Raw genomic sequence first — 25830 nt, 5'->3', positions numbered from 1 at the left:
TGGTAGCTCACGCCTGTAATCACAGCACTTTGGGAGGCCAAGGTGGGAGGATTGCTTGAGACCAACAGTTCAAGACCTGCCTGGGCAATCTAGGGAGACTGCACCTCACAAAAAATAAAAAATCGTTATCTGGGTATGATAGTGTGCCCCTGCAGTCCCAGCTACTCATGGGGCTGAGGCAGGAGGATCACTTGGGCCCAGGAGTTCAAGGCTGCAGTGAGCTATGTGCATGCCACTGTACCCCAACTTGGGTGACAGAGTGAGACCTTGTCTCCAATATTAATAATAATTATCATTATTATTTAATAAACTGGTTCTGTCAGCAAACAGGGTTGTGTCCATAATCCATATCCAGTGTTGACCACAGAGCCTGACCCACAGTGTCCATTCAATGACTGTGCTAAGTACTTTACATAAAGGAACTTCATTTCATCTTCCCAGAACCCTACGAGGTCAGTACTATCACTATCCCCTTTCACATATGAGAAGACTGAAACTCTAGGAAGCTACAGTAACTTACCCAAGGGCACACAATGAGTTGTACAACTAGGGTTCTGGTCCCCAAAGGCTAGTGCCCACATGCGCTCAGGTGCCCCAGGGAAATGGCATTACTCAACATTTATGTGGCTCCTCGTGAACTACTAGCTCTACTAGGTAATTCACAGTTCCAGTGTTAGACTCATGACACTGTACCTTTACAAAGCTGGGTGTTTAGGAGTTGCTGTGATAAAAAGCAGGGCTGCATGAAAATCCACGTGGAGCAGGGAAGGAGGGTAGCAGTGCTCAATATGATTTTGTTTTGAGAAGCTGTGAAGAGTACAAGTGCACCCAGCCCATTAGGAAGCTGTCATTGTGGGTTTTTAACAGAATTCTTTTTGAGACAGCGTCTCGCCCTGTTGCCCCCATTGGAGTACAGTGGCATGACCATAGCTCACTGCAACCTCAAACCTCTCAGGCTCAAGCAATCCTTCCAAGAGGCTGGGACTACAGGTACAAGCCACCATGCCCAGCTAATTTTTTTGAAAAAAAATTGTTGTAGAGATGGGGTCTGGTTATGTTGCCCAGGCTAGTCTTGAACTCCTAGGCTCAAGCAATCCTCCAGCCTCAGCCTCCCAAAGTGCTGGGATTACAAGGGTAAGTCATTGTGCCTGGCATCAATGTGGTTATTTAAGAACGAAACAACAGGCCGGTGTGGTGGCTCAAGCGTGTAATTCCAGCACTTTGGGAGGCTAAGGTGTGTGGATCATTTGAAATCAGGAGTTGGAGACCAGCCTGACCAACATGGTGAAACCCCATCTGTACAAAAATACAAAAATTAGCCGGGCGTGGTGGTGGGCACCTGTAATCTCAGCTATTCAGGAAGCTGAGGCAGGAGAATCTCTTGAACCCAGGAGGCGGAGGTTGCAGTGAACTGAGATGGCGCCACTGCGCTCCAGCCTGGGCAACAGAGCGAGACTCCCTCTCAAAAATAAAAAGAAAAAAAGAATGAAACAACAAAAATTTTACCCCGATTTATATGTATTATTATTTTCCAAGATAGTTACTAAGTTGTTAGGACATAAAATCTTACTAAGTTGTTTGGACCCAGCTACTTAATAAATGAAACTGCTAGGGTTTTCTTTTAGCCTAGGGGTGCCATGAAGGTGCCATGAATGAAGAAAATTTATGAGCCTCTGCATTTCGCCGTTGGTATAACCCAGGGGGTTAATGTTGGAGAAGGCCTTTTTGTGCAGAGAGCCCATCCTGGTTGTAAATTCTGGGAAACTTCTTTGTGCCTATATCATCACATCAGCCTGTGATGAATCAGTCTCTCTCTGTGTCTCTCTCTGTGTTTTTCTCTCTTACTTTGTCTCTCTCTCTCTGTCACATACACCCACCCCTCCACACACACACATACACACACATACACACAGAGTTTCCTTTCCCTCACATAAAAACTAATATCCCCTGATGGTAACCAGAGAGCTGCCAAAACCCCATTTGTCTGAGTTCCCTTTATTTCAATTTTTTGCCCTTTTTCAACTGTTTCAGGAAGAAACCAGTTTTGTTTTTCAGCTTGAACCTAGTCAACATTCAAATTGAGCATGTACTTCTCAGGTTAGAAGTCACATCGTCAGCTGAGACCTGTTCAATTCTGTGAAAAGCAGACACACAAAGGACCCCCTCCCCAGACAGTATTTCAGACTGGTTGCACCAGGTTTCTTTCTTCTTCTTCTTCTTCTTCTTCTTTTTTTTTTTTTTTTTGAGATGGAGTCTTGCTCTGTTGCCCAGGCTGGAGTACAGTGGTGTGCTCTTGGCTCACTGCAACCTTCGCTTGCCAGGTGCAAGCAATTCTCCTGTCTCAGCCTCCCAAGTAGCTGGAATTACAGGTGCCTGCCACCACGCACAGCTAATTTTTGTATTTTTAGTAGAGATGACATTTCACCATGTTGGCCAGGCTGGTCTGGAATTCCTGACAGGTGATCCACCCACCTTGGCCTTCCAAAGTGCAGGGATTGCAGGCGTGAGCCACCGTCCCCAGCCAATACTTAGGTTTCTTAAGACCCAACCTTAAGAAAGACAATTAGAAGATAGAATGGGCAACTGGGAGAGGCCTGATAATATGGCAGAGGGGAGAGGGGGTGAAGGTGGTAGGAGGGGGGCTGGCAGGAGAAGTGGTCACTGGATCTTAGGCCACAGACATACTTTTCCATCTCCAGCTTCCTCATTTACAGAAAACCCAGACTGCAATGGTGTAATGGAAATGTGTGGGACAGGGGCAGGTGACTGGCTTTCATTACTAACCAGAGGACAGCTTAGATATGTCACTCTTGCTGGGCCTCAGTTTCCTTATCTCTAACAGGACTGGACTGCCCAGTGGTCCTCGACGGTGGCACCTGGGGCACATTCAGAGCTCGTGTGTGTATCTGCCAGCCTTGAAATATCTGTCTTCCTGGGATGGCAAGTTTATTAAAAACTTTGGAAAGACTCGCCCTTTTTACAAGAAAGCATTATATATCATTGTTCAGAATGCAAAATTTATTTGCATTTTAGTTACAATAACTAACACTTGATAACATGTAATGCGTAACATTGCTGTGTGCCAAGTGTGCAAACTCTACATGAGCCTCACAATAACCTAACGGGGTATTAGTATTCCCATTTTATAGATGAAAAATCTGGGGTGGGGGGGTAAACAAGCCACCTGAAGACCTGTTATTAAGTAGTGATAAAAGATCTCCACTCCCTCTTTCCCCCACAAAAAATACGGGCTCATTAAAAGTTGCTTTAGGATCTACCTCCAGACCCTTGGAGTTTCTTTAGTTTAGTCTGAACGACACAGGCCAAAATAATCTCCAAAGGCCAGCTCTGACACTTTTAAATCTATTTTAGCTAAATCCGTTCACAAAAGGCTTGGTACATCCCGTGCCCCTGAAGGATGAAGGAGGTAGGGGAGGCCCTGCGGGGGCTCGAGGAATTCGCTAGGTGGGTTTTCAGGCTTCTGGGTGTGCTTTCAAACGGCCAGAGGGCGTGAGGCTTCCGCCTTGGCCGCCACCTCCCAGCCCAGCTGTGGTGTTTGCTGCCGGCCTTTCCCGGCACTTCCTCGTTCCCGCGCGCCCCGGGCGCAGCTCCCTGTACCCAGCGCCGGCGCTCCTCAGACCGGAGGGGGCCGGAGGGGAGATGTCGCAACCGCCTCCCTCCCTCTTTCCCCGCCTTGGCACTCAGTCGCCTCCCAGATGAGCACTCTCTCAGACCGCTGCTGGCCGCCGGGACCCGGGAATGTACTCTGAATGCGCGCGGGCTGCGGGCTACGCGCCCCTGCGAAGCCTGGAGAGAGCCAACCGCACCCGCTTCCCCTTCTTCTCCGACGTCAAGGGAGACCACCGGCTGGTGCTGACCGCGGTGGAGACAACCGTGCTGGCGCTCATCTTTGCAGTGTCGCTGCTGGGCAACGTATGTGCCCTGGTGCTAGTGGCGCGCCGGCGACGCCGCGGCGCGACCGCCTGCCTGATGCTCAACCTCTTCTGCGCGGACCTGCTCTTCATCAGCGCGATCCCGCTGGTGCTGGCCGTGCGCTGGACCGAGGCCTGGCTGCTGGGCCCCGTCGCCTGCCACCTGCTCTTCTACGTGATGACCTTGAGCGGCAGCGTCACCATCCTCACGCTGGCCGCGGTCAGCCTGGAGCGCATGGTGTGCATCGTGCGCCTGCAGCGCGGCGTGCGGGGTCCTGGGCGGCTGGCGCGGTCAGTGCTGCTGGCGTTCATCTGGGGCTACTCGGCGCTCGCCGCTCTGCCGCTCTGCGTCTTCTTCCGAGTCCTCCCGCAGCGGCTTCCCGGCGCCGACCAGGTGAGCGCCCCGCTGTGAGCGCCGGGCAGGTGTACTGCGCGGGCTGGGAACTGGGGCCCGACAGAAGCTGGGATGAGGATGATCAACAACAATAGGCCATTTGTTGTACTTAATGGTTGTGCCAAACCTTGTGCCCAGAGCTGTGAAGTTTAATCTCCTAAACCCTCACTACAACGCTGTGCACACGCCCTCTTAAATGCTCTAAGTGGACTCCCCCAAATTCTTGCAAAATGCAGTGACTATTGCAAGGTTAACCAGTAGTTTAGGAGCCAGATGGAACTTTGGGGATTCAGGGTGGCTGATCACATTGTATTGAATTATGATGCCTCGCCGTTATTATCACATCCATTTCACAGAGAAGCAGAGGCACACAGAAGCATATACTTGCCCAGAGTATTTTACCCATAATTCAAGGAGGAGTTGAGCTCCTGTCCACAAGTTTCTGTGCGGGTTGGGTTATGGTCCTGCTTTGCAAGCGCGCGGGCAGGCGCTTGAGACCCAGGGACCCCAGACGGAATGCTGCCTCTAGGGGACTTGTGACGCAGTTTCCTTCCAGGGTCTTCAGTTTTTCAGCTGCAAAACGGAAGGATTACACTAGACCTCCCAGGTGCCCTGGGCGCCTGAAATGTGCGGATTACAGAGGCTGGGCCGACAAGCTCTATTTTGCGTAGCAGGTTCACCGTTGTCATTATTAGGTCATAGGGGTGGGAGTGACCATGATCTGAATAAGGTTCTGCGGTTAGTGCAGGACATTGGTTCCCCTCGAGTCCCACGGTCCGGAATCCCGAACTCGGGTCGTTTTCTCTTGCCTCTTTGTCCCGTGGTTGCAGGGTTCGTGCGCCGAGATCCACCTGGGAGAGCAAACCTAGACACAGACTCACGATGGGACAGTGGCCGCCGTCTGGCCGTCTTCCCACCTGCCCATGGCTGGGTTCTTGGCCTTCCCTTCCCTACCGGGGTCACTGGTTTTCCGCCCCTTTACCCCCGACCCTTCAGCTCCCTCCCCACCTAGGAGTGAGTATGGGGCACCCTGAGTAACCCTGGCACAAACAGAAATCACAGTCCCAAACAGACCTTCTTAGTGGTCAGAGAGGAGAGAGGGAGAAATGACATGTCACCAGGGGAAGGCTTGGTTATGGAGATGCACACAGCCCACCAGGGACACCCCCTTGGTATGTGACCCTCCAGAACCTGGGACAGAGATGTGGAGCTTCTCTGGGAATTTCCGCAGACCAGTCTCTCACACAGCCCTTTTACTGGGGAGTAGGATGGATGGAGTCTGCATCCTGCATACTGTGTGAGTTTTTTTTTTTAAACATAAATCAAACTTAAACACTTGTTTCTAATGCTTGTGTGAAATACATAGTGGGGTGTTTGTTTGTTTATGGTCTTGAGTGGCTAACAGCCAGGAGCCTGTCAATTAGTCATTCTAATTAGTAATTAGTAGCAATTAGTCATTACTAATAGGCTTGTGGCACTTGATCAAATAACATGTAAGCTTGTGGCCATGTCCACTCAAGTGTGACCCAGAGAAGCCAGGATTGGCCGAGCTGGTGTGTACCATTTATAGGTAGAACAAGGATCTGGCCTAGTGGACAGGCTTGTTCTCAGCCCCCACACACCTCAGAGTCAAGGTGGGCCACACAGATGCTTCTAAAAGCATGGTCAGTTGGGGGCTGAGGTTCTGCCATCAGTTTCTTTGATTTTTTAAAAGTTATTCTCTTGCTGAATTATAATATTTCTATATTTCTCAGAGAACTTGAGGGATTTCACCTTTCTTTGTTACGGGAGAAAATGATGTTCTGGGAATTAAAGACCAGGTAGAGTGTATCTTGAAGGTATCTTAAGTTTTCAGATGTGTATTTTGTGCTTCTCCCTTTGTTCAGTGGTTTCCGGTATAATCCTAATTAATTGGCAAATGAGATTAAAAAATAAGACTCTTGTCACTTCCCAGCCAAAGCCCAGACTGAAACTGTGTGCTGATAGGGACACAAGTGATTGTTTGGGTGAGAAGGCCTTGGCATAGGTGAGGCCTTCCATGTCTTGGCCGCTTTGTACTGCATGCCTGTTAGGGAATCTGGGTGTGGGGAGAGCCATCTGCGGTGCTTCCAGATGGCCACAATTGTGTTGGCTGGGTACACAGACCCTCCTCGTTTTAATAATGAAACACTTCCTTGGTTTCAAGAGCCTTTGGAGAGGGATTTGGGCAAAGGCACTGGGAGAGAATGAGCCTGCCATGTGCACTGGGGGCCAGGTAAGTTAGTTATCCACAGGAGGCCTACTCACTGAAATTAGTAAAGGTGAGTGGGGAAGCTTGAAATGAAAAAAAGAAGAAAAAAAAAAAAAAGCCTGGGCATGGTGGTTCACACCTGTAATCCCAGCACTTTGGGAGGACAAGGCGTGTGGATCACTTGAGGTCAGGAGTTTGAGACCATCCTGGCCAACATGATGGTCTCTATAGTAGAAACCCTGTCTCTACTATAAATACAAAAATTAGCTGGGTGTGGTGGCGTGCACCTGTAGTCTCTGCTACTTGGGAGGCTGAGGCAGGAGAATCTGGGAGATTTGAACCTGGGAGAAGGAGGTTGCAGTGAGCCAAGATGGCACCACTGCACTCCAGCCTGGCCAGCAGAGCAAGACTCCATCTCTAAATAAATAAATGGGACAGTCCTTTCTGGCTCTCCATCTTCTTTGTCTTCTTTTTTATCTGTCTGCCACCTCCATCGTGTCACACACACACACACACATACACGTGCATGTGAGCTCACACACACACAGAGACTTTCACACCTACCTGTACAGGAACCCAACAAACAGAAAAACCCCATTTTTTTAAGGGTTGTTGCCTGAGCATATAGGAAACATCCCATTTTATAGGTTCAGCAGTTGAAGAAAGAAGTTGTAAAGAAGAAGAGACAGAAAAAAAATGGGGGAGTGTAGTCATTAAAAGAAAAAAGCAACAGGAAGATCTGGTCTAGACTGACTGAGTCTCACATTTAAAATTAGCAAAGGCTTGTTTTCTCAATCCCCATAGTCCCAGCTTTCTGCTTGTAGTTTCTGCCTGGTCCATTCCACTTGGAGACTAAATATGGAGGTTTTGGGGGAGGATATTTTCCTAACCCAAACCACAGGCTGAGAGAATCTACCAAGCCTTAAGCACACACCGGCTCCCTCTCCCCAAGGAGCGCTGGCCAGGGAAACTGCCCCTTAGAGCTTCTGCCGACCCGAGAGCCCTCCTGAAACAGACACTAAATCTCTTGTCCATGTGGGCAGTGGGTGCCCAGCAGTCCATGGTAATCAGACTCTAAAACTGAAGGGAAGATGAAGTGATAAACATCCTAGAAATGGGAAGCAACTTGGTATTTGGAGTGGGCTTTGGTGTCAACTGTTCTGTTTAGATCCCATCTCTGCCATTCGGGAGCTTCGTGACAGAATGCAAGCTGTCTCGCCTCTCAATACCTCCCTTTCCTCTTCTGCAAAATGGGCATGATTACAGTATCAGCCAACCTGACAGGATTGCCATGGGGACTCATGTTCAGTAAATGGGCCAACACCTGGCATGTACACAGTTAAGCGCGTTAAGAATTGCTAGCTATTATTAGTTTCCTTATCTTTGAGTATAAACATTCTAAACATTCTTCAAACAGTATAATTCTTCTGATTGCTGCAAAATAACAGACTGCCGTTTTCAGAGGGTGGGCACATCCTGGCAACGTTGACATCCCAGCCAGGTCAGCTTACCCTGCTTCAGCAGGATTCCAGCCTGTGTGTGCTGTGGCCCTGACCGGGCGGTGACCCACATCGGCAGGTGGAGAAGACTGTCTACCCTGGTCAGAATGTGCTGCCCATTCATTCTGCAAGCATTTACTAGGCACCCTTCCCCTCTCACCCCTGCCACAAATCACCCAAATCCACCTCCTTCTCTTCAAGGAAGAGCACACAGATGGTCCTAGATTCTGGCCTAATTGGACCCACACAGACACCCCACAACTAGATATTCTTTGGTTTGTTTTCTAAAGGAGGAAGTGCCTAAAGTCACAGAATGGGGAAAGCTGAAGCCAGAATTCCTCCCCACTCTGCTGGGTCCCTCTGGCTGCTGTCACCCTTGGGTGTATACCTCCTTGGGGCACTTGATCCAACTGCCCCACCCCACCCTAATTTAATACAGGCTAGTAATGTGAACATTCTCATGTCTCTGCTGGGTGTGGATTGTCTGAGGAAACACAGTGTGCTTGCCTTTGTTTCAATTAGAGAATACTTTTGAAATTATAAGAAAGGAAGCATCTCTTTTTTTTTTTTTGAGACAGAGTTTCACTCTTGTTACCCAGGCTGGAGTGCAATGGCGCGATCTCGGCTCACCGCAAGCTCCGCCTCCTGGGTTCAGGCAATTCTCCTGCCTCAGCCTCCTGAGTAGCTGGGATTACAGGCACGCGCCACCATGCTCAGCTAATTTTTTGTATTTTTAGTAGAGACGGGGTTTCACCATGTTGACCAGGATGGTCTCGATCTCTTGACCTCGTGATCCACCCGCCTCGGCCTCCCAAAGTGCTGGGATTACAGGCGTGAGCCACCGCGCCCGGCTGAAAGGAAGCATCTCTTGTGCTGATTTGTTTTTTCTTTTTTGCTGGGAAGCTGATAGAGAGGAAATATCCAACTAGGACTCCTAGCTTTGTTTTGTTGTTTTGAGAAGGAGCCTTACTCTGTCACCCAGGCTGGAGTGCAGTGGCACTGTCTCAGCTCACTGCAACCTCCACCTCCAGGGTTCAAGCAATTCTCCTGCCTCAGCTTCCTGACTAGCTAGGTTTACAGGCATGTGCCACCACACCTGGCTAGTTTTGTATTTTTAGTAGAGATGGGGGTTTCACCATGTTGGCCAGATTGGTCTTGAACTTCTCACCTCATGATCTGCCACCTCGGCCTCCCAAAGTGCTGGGATTACAGACATGAGCCACCGTGTCCAGCCAGACTTCTAGTTGTTAAAAATGATCTTGAAGTCTTCCATGTTGATGGCAGAGGTGAGGTAGGAGCAAGGATTTACCAAGGGTCTCCAGAGGTACTGCAGGAAGAATCATCAGAGAGACTGATAGGAAAACAGCTGGAATAAGGCAGTGTTTGCAAATAAGTCAGCCAGTGTGGGGAGGGTCAGCATTTCAGCCGTCCCTGTAGACAGATGTCCCCATCCTCAAGGGGAGTCTTCTTAGAAAATCTGGTTTGGCAATTTTTTCCTGAACACCTAAGGTATATCAGACAGAATTCTAGGAGCTGGGATGCTGGCTGGAAAAAGGCAGGCTTGGTCCCCGCCCTTAGTAACACACTTCAGTGGGGAATCCAGACAGGGAAGGGGACAATTGCACAAGCTGTGGTGAGCTGTGGAAGAGTCTCTACTGGGTGTGGGGAGTCCGGGAAGCTACTGGAAGCTGGTGGTGTCCCCACTGAGTGTGAAGATGAGAGGAAGCAAGCCAGGCAAGGGGATGGAGGGCATCATAGGCAGAGGAAAGGGCCCACGTGGAGGCTAAAGGAGCAGTGACTGCTGTTCTGAACCTTGCAAAGGGTTCTCCACCACGCTGTGTAGAGCATGAGGGGCAGTGGGGGCAAAAGATGGTGCTGGAAGGGTTGGCAGGGGAGAGTGGGAGAAGGGCCAGAGTCATCTGGTAGGAAGTTTGGACTTAGTGGTGATGGCCTGGTCTTGGTGAGGGTTAGGGGGCAGGCCAGTGAAAATGCGTTAGGGCCAGGCACCGTGGCTCACACATGTAATCCCAGCACTTTGGGAGGCCTAGGCAGGCGGATCACCTGAGGTCGGGAGTTTGAGACCAGCCTGACCAACATGGAGAAACTCCATCTCTACTAAAAATACAAAAACCTAGCTGGGTGTGGTGGTGCATGCTTGTAATCCCAGCTACTCGGGAGGCTGAGGCAGGAGAATCGCTTGAACCGGGGAGGCGGAGGTTGCATAAGCCGAGATTGTGCCATTGCACTCTAGCCTGGGCAATTAGAGCAAGACTCGGTCTCAAAAAAAAAAAATGTGATAGATGGGTGAGTCAGTGGCTATTAAGGAGGAGCTTAGAGATTCCTTCTGAGTGGGGAGGAGGAGGTAGGCAGAAGGCCAGTGCTTGGGCTTCTGTCAACTTGTAGAATGGTGGCCCTGTGCCCTGATGTGGGCAGGGCAGGAATCAGGTGGAACCTTTTGGGGTGAGTTCTTCAAAGCTTAATGTGCCTGTGACGTCTCCTGCTGAGATGTCCTCATGGCTGTTGGGTGAGTCTGGGGTTCAGGAAAGCATGGAGCTGCAAAGGGTCAATTGGAGCTTTACCTGCAAAAGGAGCGGTGGAAATGGGTGAGATGGCCAGGGAGAAGTGGAGATCGGGATGAGGCAGAACACATTTGGGGGATCCAAGTCACACTTACCCTTCACTGTGAGTGGCCTCCCACCTTCATCCCTTCTGGCCTGACACCTGAGCTCCGGCCTCCCTGTGCCCTCGGATGCGGTCCTTCTAGGCATAGCAGAAACAGCCCCTCCTGGGTGGATCTTCCCTCCCTGGTCCTCTGAAGCTCTCTGGACACTTCCAGCTGTCTGTCCTGTCCTGAGGTGTCCTAGTGCTTCTCTCCCTCCCTCGCTCCTGGAGGACAGGGCCAGCGCCTCGCTCATCCTCACTGTGGCTTCGCTGTGGTCAGCCACCACGTCTGGAGTCGGGGAGTTGAGCAAATGAGTTAAAGAAGACTACTGTTGACTCTGCCAGTTCCGCCTCTGTAAGTCAGTAACAAGGCAGACCTGCCACTTTTGTTTTTCAAGTTCCCTTTTTAAAATCAGGAGACACTTCACATGTGCAGAAAAAGTACAGAGAATATGATAGGATTCATGTCCCCACCTTCCAGACTTGACACGCTGCCCAACTCCTCTGCAAGTCACAGCCTGCGGGAGAATATCTAGAATCAAATGGACTTAAGCCAAATGGATTTTCCCACAGAAACCAATTTGTGACACCAACTTGGATCTCTGTAATGGCGCCTGTATTTTATTTTTAAATGAGACCAGACAGTGCGTTTAATCATCAGTACCTTATAAAACCTTCTAAAGAGCATCTCAATCCATCATTTAGGCCCCCAGGCCAGCAGCACTGCCTCTCAGTTCATGTGTGGGGGTGCTGGGCATAGGTCTTATCTTACTTCCTTATTACACTTCCTGCCCTGAGCAAGAGCCACAAATCAAAAGGTGAAAAAGCATCTTTATGAAAGTCATGGAATTTGGGAGCTTCCTGGGACAGTTTCATTGTCTCTGTTGAAAAATAGCTGGTAAAGTTGGCAGAACTGTCTTGGTGGTCTGTGTTTCATGTTTGATCATCATTTCATTTATAAATGAACTTTTTTCTCTTATAAAAGTAATATAGGTGCATCAAGGAAAATCAGGAAATTCAGATAAGCCAGAAGAATAAAAAAACTTGAGAGTCCTACCTAGAAATAGACACTTCACTTTCAGGGTTGTATCCTTCTATATATATATTTTTGTGTGTGTGTGTGCATGTGAGCTTGTGTGTGTAAGAGATTGTATGTGTGTATGTGTGTGTGCGTGTGTGTGTTGGATGGCCATACACTCATTCACACATACACATTCTCTTCAACACACTAGGATCATAGAAACACATGGTTTAGGGACCTGCTTTTTTTCTTTCACTCCTATTGTAGAGAGAACACCATGCTCTATCATTTTACAAAGGAGAAAACTGACCCCTGAAAGGTTACATAGATCGGAAATGACATGCTACATAACAAACTTACCAAAACTGGAACGAAGCTTCCGTGGTCACACTGTCTAAGTTGAAGGCCACAGGGTTTGTGCTAAGGCAGTAAGCGTTCATGTTGGGGGTGCTCAGGTGTCTAAAGTGTGTCAAGCTGCATCAACCTGGCCATCTAGAGCCCCAAGGCAAAGATCAGCCTTCACTCTCAGGCTTCTACAAAAGTCTTGCTAAACCTGGAGAGATTTTGGTAGACACTCTGGAAAAGGCTTTTGGAAAGAGTTGGGAGTCTTAAAAAATGGTCTGGGCATCTTCTGTTTTTCTGTTTTCCCTTAAAATTTTTCCGCCACAAGAATAGGAATTAGAGACCAAGTCCCATTCAGGGCTGGAATCTGTTTCTTCTGATTGGTGCTTCAGCATATCTGCTCATATGTATTGCCGCTGCTCTCTTGGAATGAGGGGTCCATTGTGGGCAGAGGTCTGAGTACAAAAGACGGCAGTGTGGGTTATCTAGAGAGCAGTGGTAGGCTCACTGCCAGTAATCAGAAGATCTTTGAAAGAAATAGGTTTCTGGCCACCATGGTAGCTCATGCTTGTAATCCCATCACTTTGGGAGGCTGAGGTGGGTGGATCATGAGGTCAGGAGATTGAGATCATCTTGACCAACATAGTGAAACCCCATCTCTACTAAAAATACAAAAATTAGCTGAGAATGGTGGTGCATGTCTGTAGTCTTAGCTACTCAGGTTGCTGAGGCAGGAGAATCGCTAGAACCTGGGAGGCGGAGGCTGCAGTGAGCTGAGATCGCACCACTGCACTCCAGCCTAGTGACAGAGCAAGACTCCATCTGAAAAAAAGAAAAAGAAAAAGAAACAGGTTTCTTTCCAATCACCAAAATGTGGAAAGATTTAATAAACCTCCCCCCACCATATGTTCACACCAGCCCAGTGTTGATTCACTGTTAAAAATTCTCTGCTTTTGCCTAGTAGAGCTTTCATTGAATGTTGGTCAAGTGAATGAATGAATGGTCCTTTGGCCCTTCAAAATCAATAATGCAGTTTTTTTACCCAGCATGTGCTCTTAAAAATCTGTTCTATATGTATGAGTTAGGGCCAGTTGTTTTCTAAACAGTTTTGTTTCTGTAGTCAAGTGGGCATAGGAAATTTATATGTGGGAAGTTAGTATATACATACACACAGGGTCTGTTTTCATTGACCTATTCACTCACTGGAAGAACTTGTTGCAGAAACCATTAGTAACTACTCAGTAAGGTCCCCATATCTTCTTGCAGTTAGTGTTAAACATTTGAATCAATACAAAGTAGTGAGAGCAGCAAGATCACAAACCTTCACATGCTTCTGCCATGTTCCATTGGTTTTACATCTTGAACTGCCTGAGAGTGAAGGCTGATCTTTGCCTTGGGGCTCTAGATGGCCAGGTTGATGCAGCTTGACACACTTTAGACACCTGAGCACCCCCAACATGAACGCTTACTGCCTTAGCACAAACCCTGTGGCCTTCAACTTAGACAGTGTGACCACGGAAGCTTCGTTCCAGTTTTGGTAAGTTTGTTATGTAGCATGTCCTTTCCGATCTATGTAACCTTTCAGGGGTCAGTTTTCTCCTTTGTAAAATGGCGGACTTGGCAGAGAAGGCTCAAAAGCCCTTTGCATGCCAGCTGAGGGAAGTGGAAAGACCACAGCTGGGAACTGGCTCTAGCTCTTACCACAAATCTCAGAGTTTGCAGTCGGAGAAAACCTAGGAATTCCTGCCAGACACTGCACTCCAGCCTGGGCAACAAATTGAGACTCTGTCTCAAAAAAAAAAAGAAAAAAAAAGCAGAAGGCCGTAAGACAGACACAGAGACTTGACAGGATTATTTTACTAATCTGAATTTAAGCCTAGAATCTGCTGCTTACTTACTGAGGCTCAGTTGTTGTCCTTGGAGAATGGGAATCATAATCACAGTTATTCTGAGGGCCAGGGGCAAGCGCTTTGTAAGTGGGATTGTGGTGGGCAGTGGGAGGGATTTTGGGATTCACTGTCATGCTAGTTGTGTAACTGGGAAATACAACTGTGTAAGTGTCAGGAAACCCTCAATAAGACTGAGCCAGAGGCCAATAAGAAGCCAACATGTACATGATGTTCTTTTTCTTTTTGTAACTAGGAAATTCCGATTTGCACACTGATGTGGCCCACCATTCCTGGAGAGATCTCGTGGGATGTGTCTTTTGTTACTTTGAACTTCTTGGTGCCAGGACTGGTCATTGTGATCAGTTACTCCAAAATTTTACAGGTATGTTTGCTTCAAGTGCTGCAACTGAACTTCACTCAGGCTTGGGGTTGTTTCTGCTAGAATCTTAGAATTTGCAGCCGGAGAACACCTAAGACTTCACACCAGCCCAATCTTGATTCACTGCCCAGGTCTACAACACTGAGGAAGGAGAGTTTTTTTTTTTTTTTTTTAAGTTATATCTTTGTGATTATTGTTTTGCTCATCACTAAAGCAATGCAAGGTCATCACAGAAAAATTAATTAAAATGAAGACAGACACTTAAATGGATAACACAGAAACTGAAAGCTTAATCTACCTTCTTAACAACTCAAGATGTACTTTTTCAGGACATTTTTCTTATAAACTTATGTATATATCATGTATACTGTTTGTGTATTTGATGAACTACATGAACTTGCAGGTTAAAATGGTCAAATGGTTATCTGACACTGTTCAATGTTCTTTTCAGATATGAGAGTATACTCTCTGCCCTGTAACTCCTTTTTTCACCTAACTTCATATCTTTCTGAATCATTCCTATATCTCTAGATCATTATTTTTAGTGGCTACAGATGTGACTTCATTTATTTTATGGTCTTTTGGGGTGTGTCCATTGTTTCCCCATCACAAACACTGCAGTGATGAAGAATGTATACTTTTAAAAACGTTTTATTGTAGTATCATGTACATATATAAAAAGCACAGTGACCATAGGTGTAGGCTCACAAACTGAGCGCATTCATGAAAGAGCTCCCAGATCGAGAAACTGAGTATTACCAGAAGTCCCTGCTATTACCTTCCAGCGGCCACTCCGCCCACCCCCAGGGGATGTCCATTTCAAATGTGCACTGAAGCAGGAAATGATCTCTACCTTCAAAACAAATATGTACAGGGACATAAAAAAGACGGGTTAGCCTGTTTCTACCTCTTAAGATAGCCAATTTGTGTGTAAGTTGCCCGCCCAGGCAAACAGCACGGGCACATCCATGTTTATCCCCATTGTAGAAGGTTTATTGCGAAGCTCTTGAATGCTCATGGAGGTTTACAGTTGTTAAGTCTTGATTTTACAGCATATTATGTGTGGGTCAGCTGGCAAGCAGGCATATTGAAGTGGTGCCCTGTAGGGCCTGCTCCCCGTCTGGCCACTTTTAGGGCCCTTTCTTTCCAGCTGAGGATCTGTAACCTTCTCAGATACTCAGAACCTGTAGCCAGGCCAACTTCCATCCAGGTCTGCTAATCCCTCGGTCCTGTGGGAGATGGGCCCTCCATGTCACTCATTAGACTCCTGCCCACCCGATGACTTGTGACCGCTAAAGTGACACCCAGCCTGGAGCTTGTTCAAGTGCAGGAGGCAGATTCAGGCCTGGAGTTAAGGTCAGAACAGTGCTTGCAACATGACCAGGCATATGATAGTGCTATATAAGTGTTAGCTATTATCATTAAGTTAAAAGGAAAGAAGTAAAGAGAAAAAGGAAGAGAAATGTAGAACTTATTTAACAAATATTTACACAGTGTTGACCATGTGCTGGGAACTAATTCTTTAATTCTGATAAGAATGACAGATGAAGAAATCCAGGCACAGGGAGGTTAAGTAACTTACCCAAGGTAACACAGCTTGTAAGTGGCAATATCAGGATTTAAATTCAGGCAGTCTGACCCTAGAGTGCCAGTGCATTAATTCCTCAGACATTTGTTAAGGGCCTGCTCTGTGCAAAGTGCTAGAAGGAAAAGAGGTGGGCTGAAAGCGAGTAGGACACATTCTCTATCCAGAAGGAGCTTTGACATAAAAGGGGAAGAGGGAGGAGACAGACAAGGGTGCTGATATTGCAAGCAGAGAAACTGGACACAAGGTGGAATGATACTGAGACTCTGCAAACACTTTGCAAACTGTTAAATGCTACACAAACCTAAGGGATGAATAAGGGGTATAAGAAAGAAAAGCAGGTCAGGCGCGGTGACTCACGCCTGTAATCCCGGCACTTTGGGAGGCTGAGGTGGATGCGTCACCTGAGGTCAGGCGTTCAAGACCAGCCCCGCCAGCATGGTGAAAGCCCATCTCTACTAATAATACAAAAATCACCCAGGCGTGGTGGCAGGTGCCTGTAATCCCAGCTACTTGGGAGGCTGAGGCAGGAGAATGGCTTGAACCTGGGAGGTGGAGGCTGCAGTGAGCCAAGACTGCATCACTGCACTCCTGCTTGGGCAACAAAATGAGATTCTGTCTCAAAAAACAAACAAACAAACAGAGCAAAAGACCATGAAGACAGACACAGAGACTTGACAGTGTTATTTTAATAATCTGGGTTTGAGTCTTGAATCTGCCACCTACTTGCTGTGTGGCCTTGACCAGGTTAGTTACTGTCTCTGGACCTCAGTTTCCTCAACTGCAAAATGGCAGTCATAATCCCAGCACTGTAGAGTTGTGAGGCATGGAGGAGATGCTATTGATGGGACAGAGTCATGCCTGCCAGTAGCAGGCGGTGAATAAATTATGATGGTCGTTATTTGTTAGGCAACACTGCTCTTCCAACCCTTGTCACAGAGCATGCTGGGAAAAGGTGCCACTAAGGTTTGCAAGAGAATAAACAACAGCCCAGATTTGGAGCACATCAGGAGCAAGGAATTGACGCTACAGCGGGGCTGGCTGGAAGGGGTGGCAGCATTTGGTATCCTTCCTGGAGGTCTCATTCCTGAGTCCCTTAGGGGCCAAGAGGGCTCTGTCTGCCCCTTTTCGCTCGTACCTCAAGCTTCTTAGCCGCCTGCTGAGGGAGGAATGATTTTCCACCCCACCACCCGCACCCGCCACGTCTTTTTCTCAAGGCCAGGTTCCACTTGGAAAAATTCTGAGACCTGAAGAGTTGGGGCAGGTGTCCTCCTAGTCACCCACCTCTAAACAGCAGTTTACTCTCGAAACACCTTGTGTCTAAACCCACAGCCAGCCTTCACTTCTCCCCATCACAGACCTCAGAACAGCTCCTGGATGCAAGAGCTGTCATGACTCATGGTGCTGTGAAAGGGCACTCTGAGTAACAGGTCAAAGATGTAATACATCTTATCACCACCCTCACCTTAAGGCCCTTTGTGATCTGGCCCTGCTGGCTTTCTCACCTTCAGGTTTCACTCTCCCTTGTGTCCACACTGGCCTTGAGGCTGTTCTCCACACAGGCCCCCGCACTGCTGCCCCAGGGCCTTTGCACCGGCCACTTCTTCTCGTGGATCTCTCTTCTCCAGATTTCTGCATGGGCCACTTCCCGCTTCATTTAGGTCTTTACTCAAAAAGCTCTTCATCAAAAAGTCTCCCCATCAATCTCCAGTTCCTTTCCTGATTTATTTCTCTTCAAACATTTACTGCATCTGTTTTATTCAATTTATAACAGTCATCTGTCTTGCCCACTACAATGCAAGCTTCATGAGAGCAGAGATTTTGTTTTGTTCCCTCTATATTCCTATGCCTAGATCAGAGCCTGGCTCATTCATTGTAGGTGCTCAATAAATATTTGTTGAATGAATGAGCATGAGCCTTGGATCACATTGAAAGGATCTACAGGGTCGTCTCTTCTTGGACAGTGGGAAAATCACTGGATGAAGAGTCCTAAGACAGGAGTTCTAATCCAGGCTTTATCACTGTGCGACCTTGGGCAAGTCTCTTAAGTAATGTGAACCTCAGTTTCTGCAGGAGCCAAATATGTATCAGTTGGATTAACACAATAAAATGAAAGAGCAGATATGATGTTTTTAAAATCACAATTTTAATGTAAATGTCACTTAAAAAATTACTTCCCACCTTATTAGCAAAATTCACTGCTGCACATTTCCCAGGAGGACTTTGACATTTGTCCTCACTTGCTACCGTGAGTTTGCCAGGCTGATAACTTGGAAGCAGGCAAGCTACACCAGGTGGTTGGAGTATCTGGGCAGGGCCTCAGTTTGCATTTCCTCCCCTGTGAAGATATACATAACTCAGAGATACTGAGTCAGCTTTTCTGTCCAAGCTCTTTCTGTGAAGCTTGATTTTACACAACTCTGTAAAATCAGTTGAACATCAATGTTAATTAGCCATAATAGCAGGCAATCCACAAATAGTTTGAAGCCGTGGGACACATAACCACAGCCCTATCGGTCCCGCTTCTCACCTGTCACTGGTATCTGTAATCCAGGTCTCATCTCCAGGCTTGAGAGGTGGCTCTTTTTCATATCATCCTGATCTTCTATTGCTCTAAAGCAGTGTGTCTCCTAGAATGTTCTGTAGACTGCCATGGGAATGTTAGGTGTTGGAAAAGGTTTAGGAAATGCTGGATAGGCTAGATGGCATTCTTTGCTGCAGGACTTCTCAGAACCTCTATTATGCCAGTATACTTTGAGGACATCCCACACAGTAATAGAATAGGTAGCACTGCTCAATGTGGCTACAGAACCCCCTTTTTCTCCACAGAGCATCTCTCTGCACTACTGCTCCATGGAATGCCCTTTGGGAAACCCTGCTCTAAAGTCTCCACCCTTCTTCCTGGTTCTGACCTGGGCAAGGATTCAGAGTAGGCTTTGCCCTGGCTCTTCCCTTGTCACCCACCCTTCAGGGGCTGTTTCATGTGCTTGGGGCAGTGGCCTTATTCACCCTTCTGCCTTCCCTGCTTCCTCTTTCCTTGTGACTCAGACATGCTATACATCTTCAGTTATTTTCTCCAATCAACAGTTTTCCCAAGGGAATAACCTCCCAGCGACTCCTAAGTGCCTTCGGATCAGGCTGTCACCACTGTTTGGGGCTTGGTTGACGTCATCGCCCAGCAACTGTTGCCATAGCAACCGAGATGCCTCTACCCTTTTATAACAGTAGATGTTTATTGATCCCCCTCGCATTGCCCACGTACGCACCAGAATGGAACAGCAGCGTGGGCAGAGCTGCCTTGCTTATTGCTGTGTGTCCAGCACCTATAAGAGTGCTTAGCACATAGCAGGGGCTTATAAATATTTGTTGAATGAGTGAGTCTATGGCTTGCAGATGGAAAACCCTCAGCCTGTCTCAGAGCTTAACTGAGAAACAAAACCTGTTTCCATTGAACATGAAGTGTTAGGCAGTGGACACAAAGCCCTTTTTCCACACCTGGCCTGCATTCTTCAGCTTTGGGGGCCTATGTGCTGGTTGTGGAAAGGAAAGTGGAATCTCCGGAAAGATGGAATCTTTTGTCCAGTGGTTCTAGATGAGAGGTTGTTGACTGACCAAGCAGCCCCCAAAGGAGAATCAACCTTCAGGGGCCCAACTTTGTCAGTGGGAACATCTTTGACCAATCGCCACCTGTTGGCAGCAGCCGTCTGGCGGCATGTGGTGGCAGAGGAGAGTGAGGTGGGGTGGAGGCTCCCACACCGTCTTCAGAAGCTCATGTGGATGTGGGGGCAGTGAGTCTCAAAAAGGTTCTCTTCAAAGGACTGTGGGGAGCACCAGACCGAGCCTGTTGTCTTAGGTGAGCAGCTGTCACACTTTAGTGGGCAAGAATCAGCTGGAGAGTTTAGGAAACTTGCAGATTTCTGGGCCCCACCCAGCCCCACATAATCCAAATGTCTGAAGGGGCCCCCAGCATTTGCATTTCATGTACCCCATAGCCGTGGACCACATTCCCGGGTGCTGTCCACCTCTGCTGAGCTGCTGGGCATCAGTGGAGAAAAGCACTGGCTGGCACCTGGTGTGGGGTGCGCTCCCTTACTTGACCTTGAGGCCTCGAGCATGTCACTTCTCCTCTCGGGGTCTCTTAATTCCAAAACTGGGACAACCACAGAACCTGTCCCAGAGGCTTGTTCTGAGGATTAGGATTAAAAGCGAATTGAGCATTTAGTTTAATCTAAATGCACATCAAGCTTTCTGCCCAGTGCAGGAGACATTTGCAATCCTGGATCCATGTTGACTGTCCTTGACATCTAGCAGGGAAGAGGAAGAAGAAAGGAGCCATACTGGGTTATAAAGCCCCATTTTACTCCTCACTCCCTACCAGTGGTGGCAACTGTGGAAAGAAGGAGATAGTAGCATCTGTCAGTGCTAAAAAAAGATCCATCCACTTAAGCACTTGGCCCATGAGTCAGCCCACTTTGTTTGTCTATCACCCACAGCCATTGTCAGGCACCTGCTAGGGGCTCTGGCCCACAGAAGACACAGGCATGCCTTGCTTCAGGTCCCATCCCCCAAGGAACCTGTAGTCTGGTGGAGGCCTGTATTAGTCTGTTCTGACATTGCTTTAAAGAACTGCCTAATACTGGGTAATTTATAAAGGAAAGAGCTTTAATTGACTTAGTTCCACATGGCTTGGGAGGCCTCAGGAAACTTGCAATCATGGCAGAAAGGGAAGCAAGAACCTTCTTCACATGGTGGAAGAGAGAGAAAAGAGTCAGCAGGAGCAGGGAAAACTGTCTTATAAAACCATCAGATCTCATGAGAACTCATTCATTATCACAAGAACAGTGTGGGGAAAACTGCCCCCATGATCCACCTGGTCTCTCTCTCTACACATGGGGATTACAGGAATTACAATTGGGATGAGATTTGGGTGGGGACACAGAGCCACACCATATCCTGTCAGAGGTAAGGACGCCTGGAAATGTACCACACAGCGTATGTCGCAAGTGCCGCCTGAGTGCCTGAAACAAAACGCTGCAGGATGCCAAGCGGGGCTCAGAGTTCCTGGCATTACAGTTTGGATTAAAGGCTGGGCAGAAGGATTTCCATGGGCAGAGATAGTAGAGAATGGGAAAGAACTAGTTTATAATAAAAGAAATGGGCTGGAATCAGGCTGCCAAGCTGGCAGTCCACTTCTGCAACTTCTCAGCTGAGTACTGGTGGGCAAGTTCCTCAAACTCTTTGAGCCTCAGCTTCCTCATTTGTAAAATGGGGATCATGACAGTATATATGTCACAGAATTATTAGGAGAATTTTAATAGGTAAACTAAGTGGTAGGTAAGGGTCTGGCACATAGTAGGTGCTCCATAAATGTGAGCCTTCATCAACATCACTCATCAAAATGTATCTTTGCGACACTGCACCAGGGACCCCGGGTACATCGTTGACCTTCTTCAGATGGTGTGAGGAGCAAGAGGGATGAGGCTGCTGTCAGAATCAGCCCTTGTGGGCCCCCCAGCCTGTGCTTAGGCCTAGCGTGACACCCCTACTCAGAGACAACGCCCTGTGTCTCCTGGGCAATCTTCACCCTGCAGAGCCATTGAGGGGAGGGGAGGGCTGAATAGTGTGGCCACCACTTTTGAGTCTTTTGTGATTTGGTTCATCTTGAATCCCACTGAGCTGGATTTTCAGAAACAGGGCTTCTGACCCTGTATTATCAGTGGAGTGACTTTCAACAAGTTACTTAAATTTTTTGAAATTCAATTTCCTCATCTAGGAAGTGGGAATAATGATAGAGCAAATCTAAAAAGTAGATGTGAAGATTAAATGTGACAACTGACAAGTAAATGTGTGGCACAGTGCCCGCCGCATGGAAGCCTTGGTAAAGCTACCATCTGGGTGACCGTGAGGCTGCTCACTCAGCATCTGTTGTCCTGGTCTCCACCATCCACAGGTGGACCCAAACTCCCACACAGAGCAAGCAGCCACAATGAATCATAAAACAAATAACTATCCTTCAATTAGCTAGTTACAAGCGTTCTTTCTTTTGTGTGTTTTTTTGAGGCAGTCCTTACTCTGTCACCCAGGCTGAAGTGTAGTGGCACAATCTTGGCTCACTGCAGCCTCCACTTCCTGGGTTCAAGTGATTCTCGTGCTTTAGTCTCCCAAGTAGCTGGGATTACAGGGGCCCACCACCATATCCAGCTCTTTTTTTTTTTTTTTTTGTATTTTTAGTAGAGACAGGATTTCACCACATTGGCCAGGCTGGTCTCAAACGCCTGATCTCAGGTGATCTGCCCACCTCCGCCTCCCAAAGTGCTGGGATTACAAGCATGAGCCACCACACCCAGCCTAGTTACAAGGATTCCAAAGAGAATATTTTCAGCCATTCTAATCTTGCAGTTAAACTTGCCTGAATTGTGAATTATGTTAATTATCTTCTAACTATTCCCCCTCTTGAGATTCAGGAATCTTGGGGGACACTTGAATAATCTCCTGAAAGAGGAGTACAGAATCCCCTTCTAAGCCCACATAACCAGGGCTGCCTTCATTGCCTGCCATGCCTCTGCTTCACTGCCAGCTCTGCTCATTAATACAAAGTATTAGTGGTCCCAGCAGTTCCACTGGTAGGAATTTATTCTACTGATATGCTCACCTAGGTGTGCAAGGATATGCATGAGGAGGTTCATTCCCCCAGTTGCCACCTCTCAACAGGGATATAAATATAAAATGGTCATTTTCAACAAATGTCACCAGCAGTGCTCTGGCCAGTTCCTCTTTCTTGCTGGGGCAGGGACACCTTTAATGACACCTATGTCTGATTTATAGAACTTTCCAGTCACTTTTTGGTTATGCCTGCTTATTTTTTTTTTCTTTTTTAAATTTTTTTTGTATTTGTAGTACAGACAGGGTTTCACAGTGTTAGCCAGACTGGTCTCAATCTCCTGACCTTGTGATCCACCCGTCTCGGCCCCACAAAGTGCTGGGATTACAGGAGTGAGGCACCGCACCTGGCCATGCCTGCCTATTTTACAATGTCAATCTCGTAGTCAATTCAAAGCTTCCCCTGCCCAAGGCATAGGATGGGTTTGTGGTGCTGGAGCTGGGAGGGGGACAGAGAAGGAGGATGGGGCTGCTCTGCCAGTGGCCTGGTGTCCCACAAGGACAAGGAACTTGCATGATTGCCCATATGAGGTGGTTAACCCCTTCTGTTGGTCATTGCCTCTGATTTCCCTGTGGCTGCTGGTGATACCAACAGGCCCTATTGATGAGGGGATCATATTCAAGCAGCACCCACTCCCACGAGGCATGGGCGGGCCCTTCCCACTCTCAGCTTCATTTTCAGGTTGGCTCCCAACAGCCGCTGCCCCAGCAAATGAGCAGCCTCCGATCCATCATCCTTCCTTAACCCCTGACTCAGAGGCCTGCAGGCAAGACTGGGATCCATTTTCTCCTGCCCCTGCAAAAGGAAAGGAACCCAGGGTGGGGTCCAGTGCTCTTGTCTGCCTGGTCTGCCACACCGGTATGCCATCTCCCATTCAACAACCTGTAGGGGAGTGATATGGTTTGGCTGTGTCCCCACCCAAATCTCATCTTGAATTGAAGTTCCCATAATCCCCACACGTCATGGGAGGAACCCAGTGGGAGGTCATTGAATCATGGGGCTGGTTTCCCCCAGGCTATTCTGCTGATAGTTAAGTTTTCACGAAATCTGATGGTTTTATAAGGGTCTTCCCCCTTCGCTTGGTTCTCATCTTCTCTTTCCTGCCGCCATGTGAAGAAGGACACATTTGCTTCTCCTTCTGCCATGATTGTAAGTTTCCTGAGGCCTCCCCAGCCCTGCAGAACTGTGAGACAATTAAACCTCTTTCCTTTATAAATTATCCAGTCTTGGGTATGTCCTTACAGCAGCATGAGAACAGGCTAATATAGGGAGAGAGGGGAAGAGTATGCACACTGCTACTTCAGCCACTACCTCCCTAAACAAGGCCAAAGAAATAAAACACTCCTCAGTAGAGGCTGGATAAATTGCAACCACCATTTATAGTCGATAACAAGAGTCAGGTGCCCTCTCTGTGCAAGTATGGCCCCTGCACCATGATATACTGCTAGGTGAAAAAGGAGCAAGGCCCACAGTGTGATGTGCAGTGTAGGCCCATCTGTGTACCCAGCAAAAGAGCAGATGCATGCAGTCCCACAGCCAGGAATATTGTGTGTGGCAGTGGTACATTTCCAGAAGGCCATATGGGAAAGTACTCACTTTGGTCACCTCTGGGAGTGGAAACAGAGAGAACAGAAGGCTGGAGACCTGATGTTCTTTATTTGCTCCCCATCAGTATAGCATTGTCTGAGTTTGTACCTTGAGCACGTTGTGCTTGCACCAATGAATGACTCACCTCTTTTGAAAAAATAACAGGGAAGATGTCCCTCTTCTAGACCACCTGACTCAGGCTTTTCACTTCCCCTCATAACCCTGTTTACAGGGTAGGTGAGTTTTTGCTTTATTTCTAAGGAGTCCAGCCAGGGGCCCTGTTCTCCAGTGTATCCTAAGCTCGGGCATGCAAAGTCCCAGAGGCATGCAGCCTTGGTGTCTTGGGGATGACAGATTCCAACACTTGGGCCCCTAAATCAAAGCCCCCAACATCCCGCAGTCACCTGTGGCTTTTGGTTTTCCACAGATCACAAAGGCATCAAGGAAGAGGCTCACGGTGAGCCTGGCCTATTCGGAGGACCACCAGATCCGCGTGTCCCAGCAGGACTTCCGGCTGTTCCGCACACTCTTCCTGCTCATGATCTCCTTCTTCATCATGTGGAGCCCCATCATCATCACCATCCTCCTCATCCTGATCCAGAACTTCAAGCAGGACCTGGTCATCTGGCCGTCCCTCTTCTTCTGGGTGGTGGCCTTCACATTTGCTAACTCGGCCCTAAACCCCATCCTCTACAACATGACACTGTGTAGGAATGAGTGGAAGAAAATTTTCTGCTGCTTCTGGTTCCCAGAAAAGGGAGCCATTTTAACAGACACATCTGTCAAAAGAAATGACTTGTCAGTTATTTCCAGCTAACTAGTTTTTCTTTATAGGCTGAGTTTCTCATACCTGGCAAGCTGTGGCATGCTTTTAAACAGAATTCATTTCCAGGACCCTCCACCAGCGTACCCTGCTTTAAGAAAATGAACCTATGCAAATAAACATCTACAGCATCGGCAAATTAAGGGATGATCATCCAGTTTCACAATAAAATTCCTTTATAAAAGGATTTGTTAACTGAGTGCGGTGGCTTACACCTGTAATCCCAGCACTTTGGGAAGCTGAGGCAGGTGGATCACCTGAGGTCAGGAGTTTGAGACCAACCTGACCAACATGGTGAAACCATGTCTCTACCAAAAATAGCTGGGCGTGGTGGTGGGCATCTGTAATCCCAGCTACTTGGGAGGTTGAGGCAGGAGAATCGCTTGAACCTGGGAGGCAGAGGTTGCAGTGAGCCAAGATTGTGCCATTGCACTCCAACCAGGGCAACAAGAGCGAAACTCTGTCTAAAAAAAAAAAAGGATTTGTTATGGGTTCCTTTTAAATGTGAACTTTTTAAGTGTGTTTGTAATATGATCGAATTTAATAAATATTTGTTTATGACTGTTCAGCAATCACATCTCCTACATATAAAGCCACACCATAGTGGCTTCTGAAGTGAGTCTTAAAACTGATTCAGGATGTAGATTTCTCCTATGAAGGGTCACAGACACCCTATTCCCTACCTTGGACTTGTAAGCCTTTAGGATCATTCATTAACGTCAAGAGCAATTGAAGAATTTTCAAGGAACAATTAAAGGCGACTTACTTTTTTTTCATCTATAAAAAATGCCAAAAAAAAAAAAAATGCCATGGGCCCTTTTAAGAGA

The 25830-nt window shown here is 47.7% G+C and overlaps 1 protein-coding gene across 1 annotated transcript; it reads left to right on the top strand.

Moving 5' to 3' along the window:
* The first annotated feature begins 3416 nt into the window (after positions 1–3416).
* Positions 3417–25571, top strand: FFAR4 (free fatty acid receptor 4). Its single transcript, XM_017498171.2, has 3 exons — positions 3417–4326; positions 14222–14350; positions 24608–25571. Exons 1-3 carry the CDS (start codon positions 3760–3762, stop codon positions 24995–24997), a joined length of 1086 nt encoding a protein of 361 aa, XP_017353660.1. The 5' UTR covers positions 3417–3759; the 3' UTR covers positions 24998–25571.
* The last annotated feature ends 259 nt before the right edge of the window (positions 25572–25830 follow it).

The sequence above is a fragment of the Cebus imitator genome, unplaced genomic scaffold (assembly GCF_001604975.1).
Source record: "Cebus imitator isolate Cc_AM_T3 unplaced genomic scaffold, Cebus_imitator-1.0 Scaffold238, whole genome shotgun sequence".
In the NCBI taxonomy this organism is placed as follows: Eukaryota; Metazoa; Chordata; class Mammalia; order Primates; family Cebidae; genus Cebus; species Cebus imitator.
This window is presented reverse-complemented; position numbering and strand designations above follow the sequence as displayed.

What these genes read in the sequence shown, in the direction of transcription:
- FFAR4 (XM_017498171.2), top strand. Translation starts at nt 3,760, where the DNA reads ATGTACTCTGAATGCGCGCGGGCTGCGGGCTACGCGCCCCTGCGAAGC. An exon ending in GGCTTCCCGGCGCCGACCAG is followed by an intron (nt 4,327 to 14,221) that starts GTGAGCGCCCCG and finishes TTTTGTAACTAG; the next exon opens with GAAATTCCGATTTGCACACT. An exon ending in GTTACTCCAAAATTTTACAG is followed by an intron (nt 14,351 to 24,607) that starts GTATGTTTGCTT and finishes GGTTTTCCACAG; the next exon opens with ATCACAAAGGCATCAAGGAA.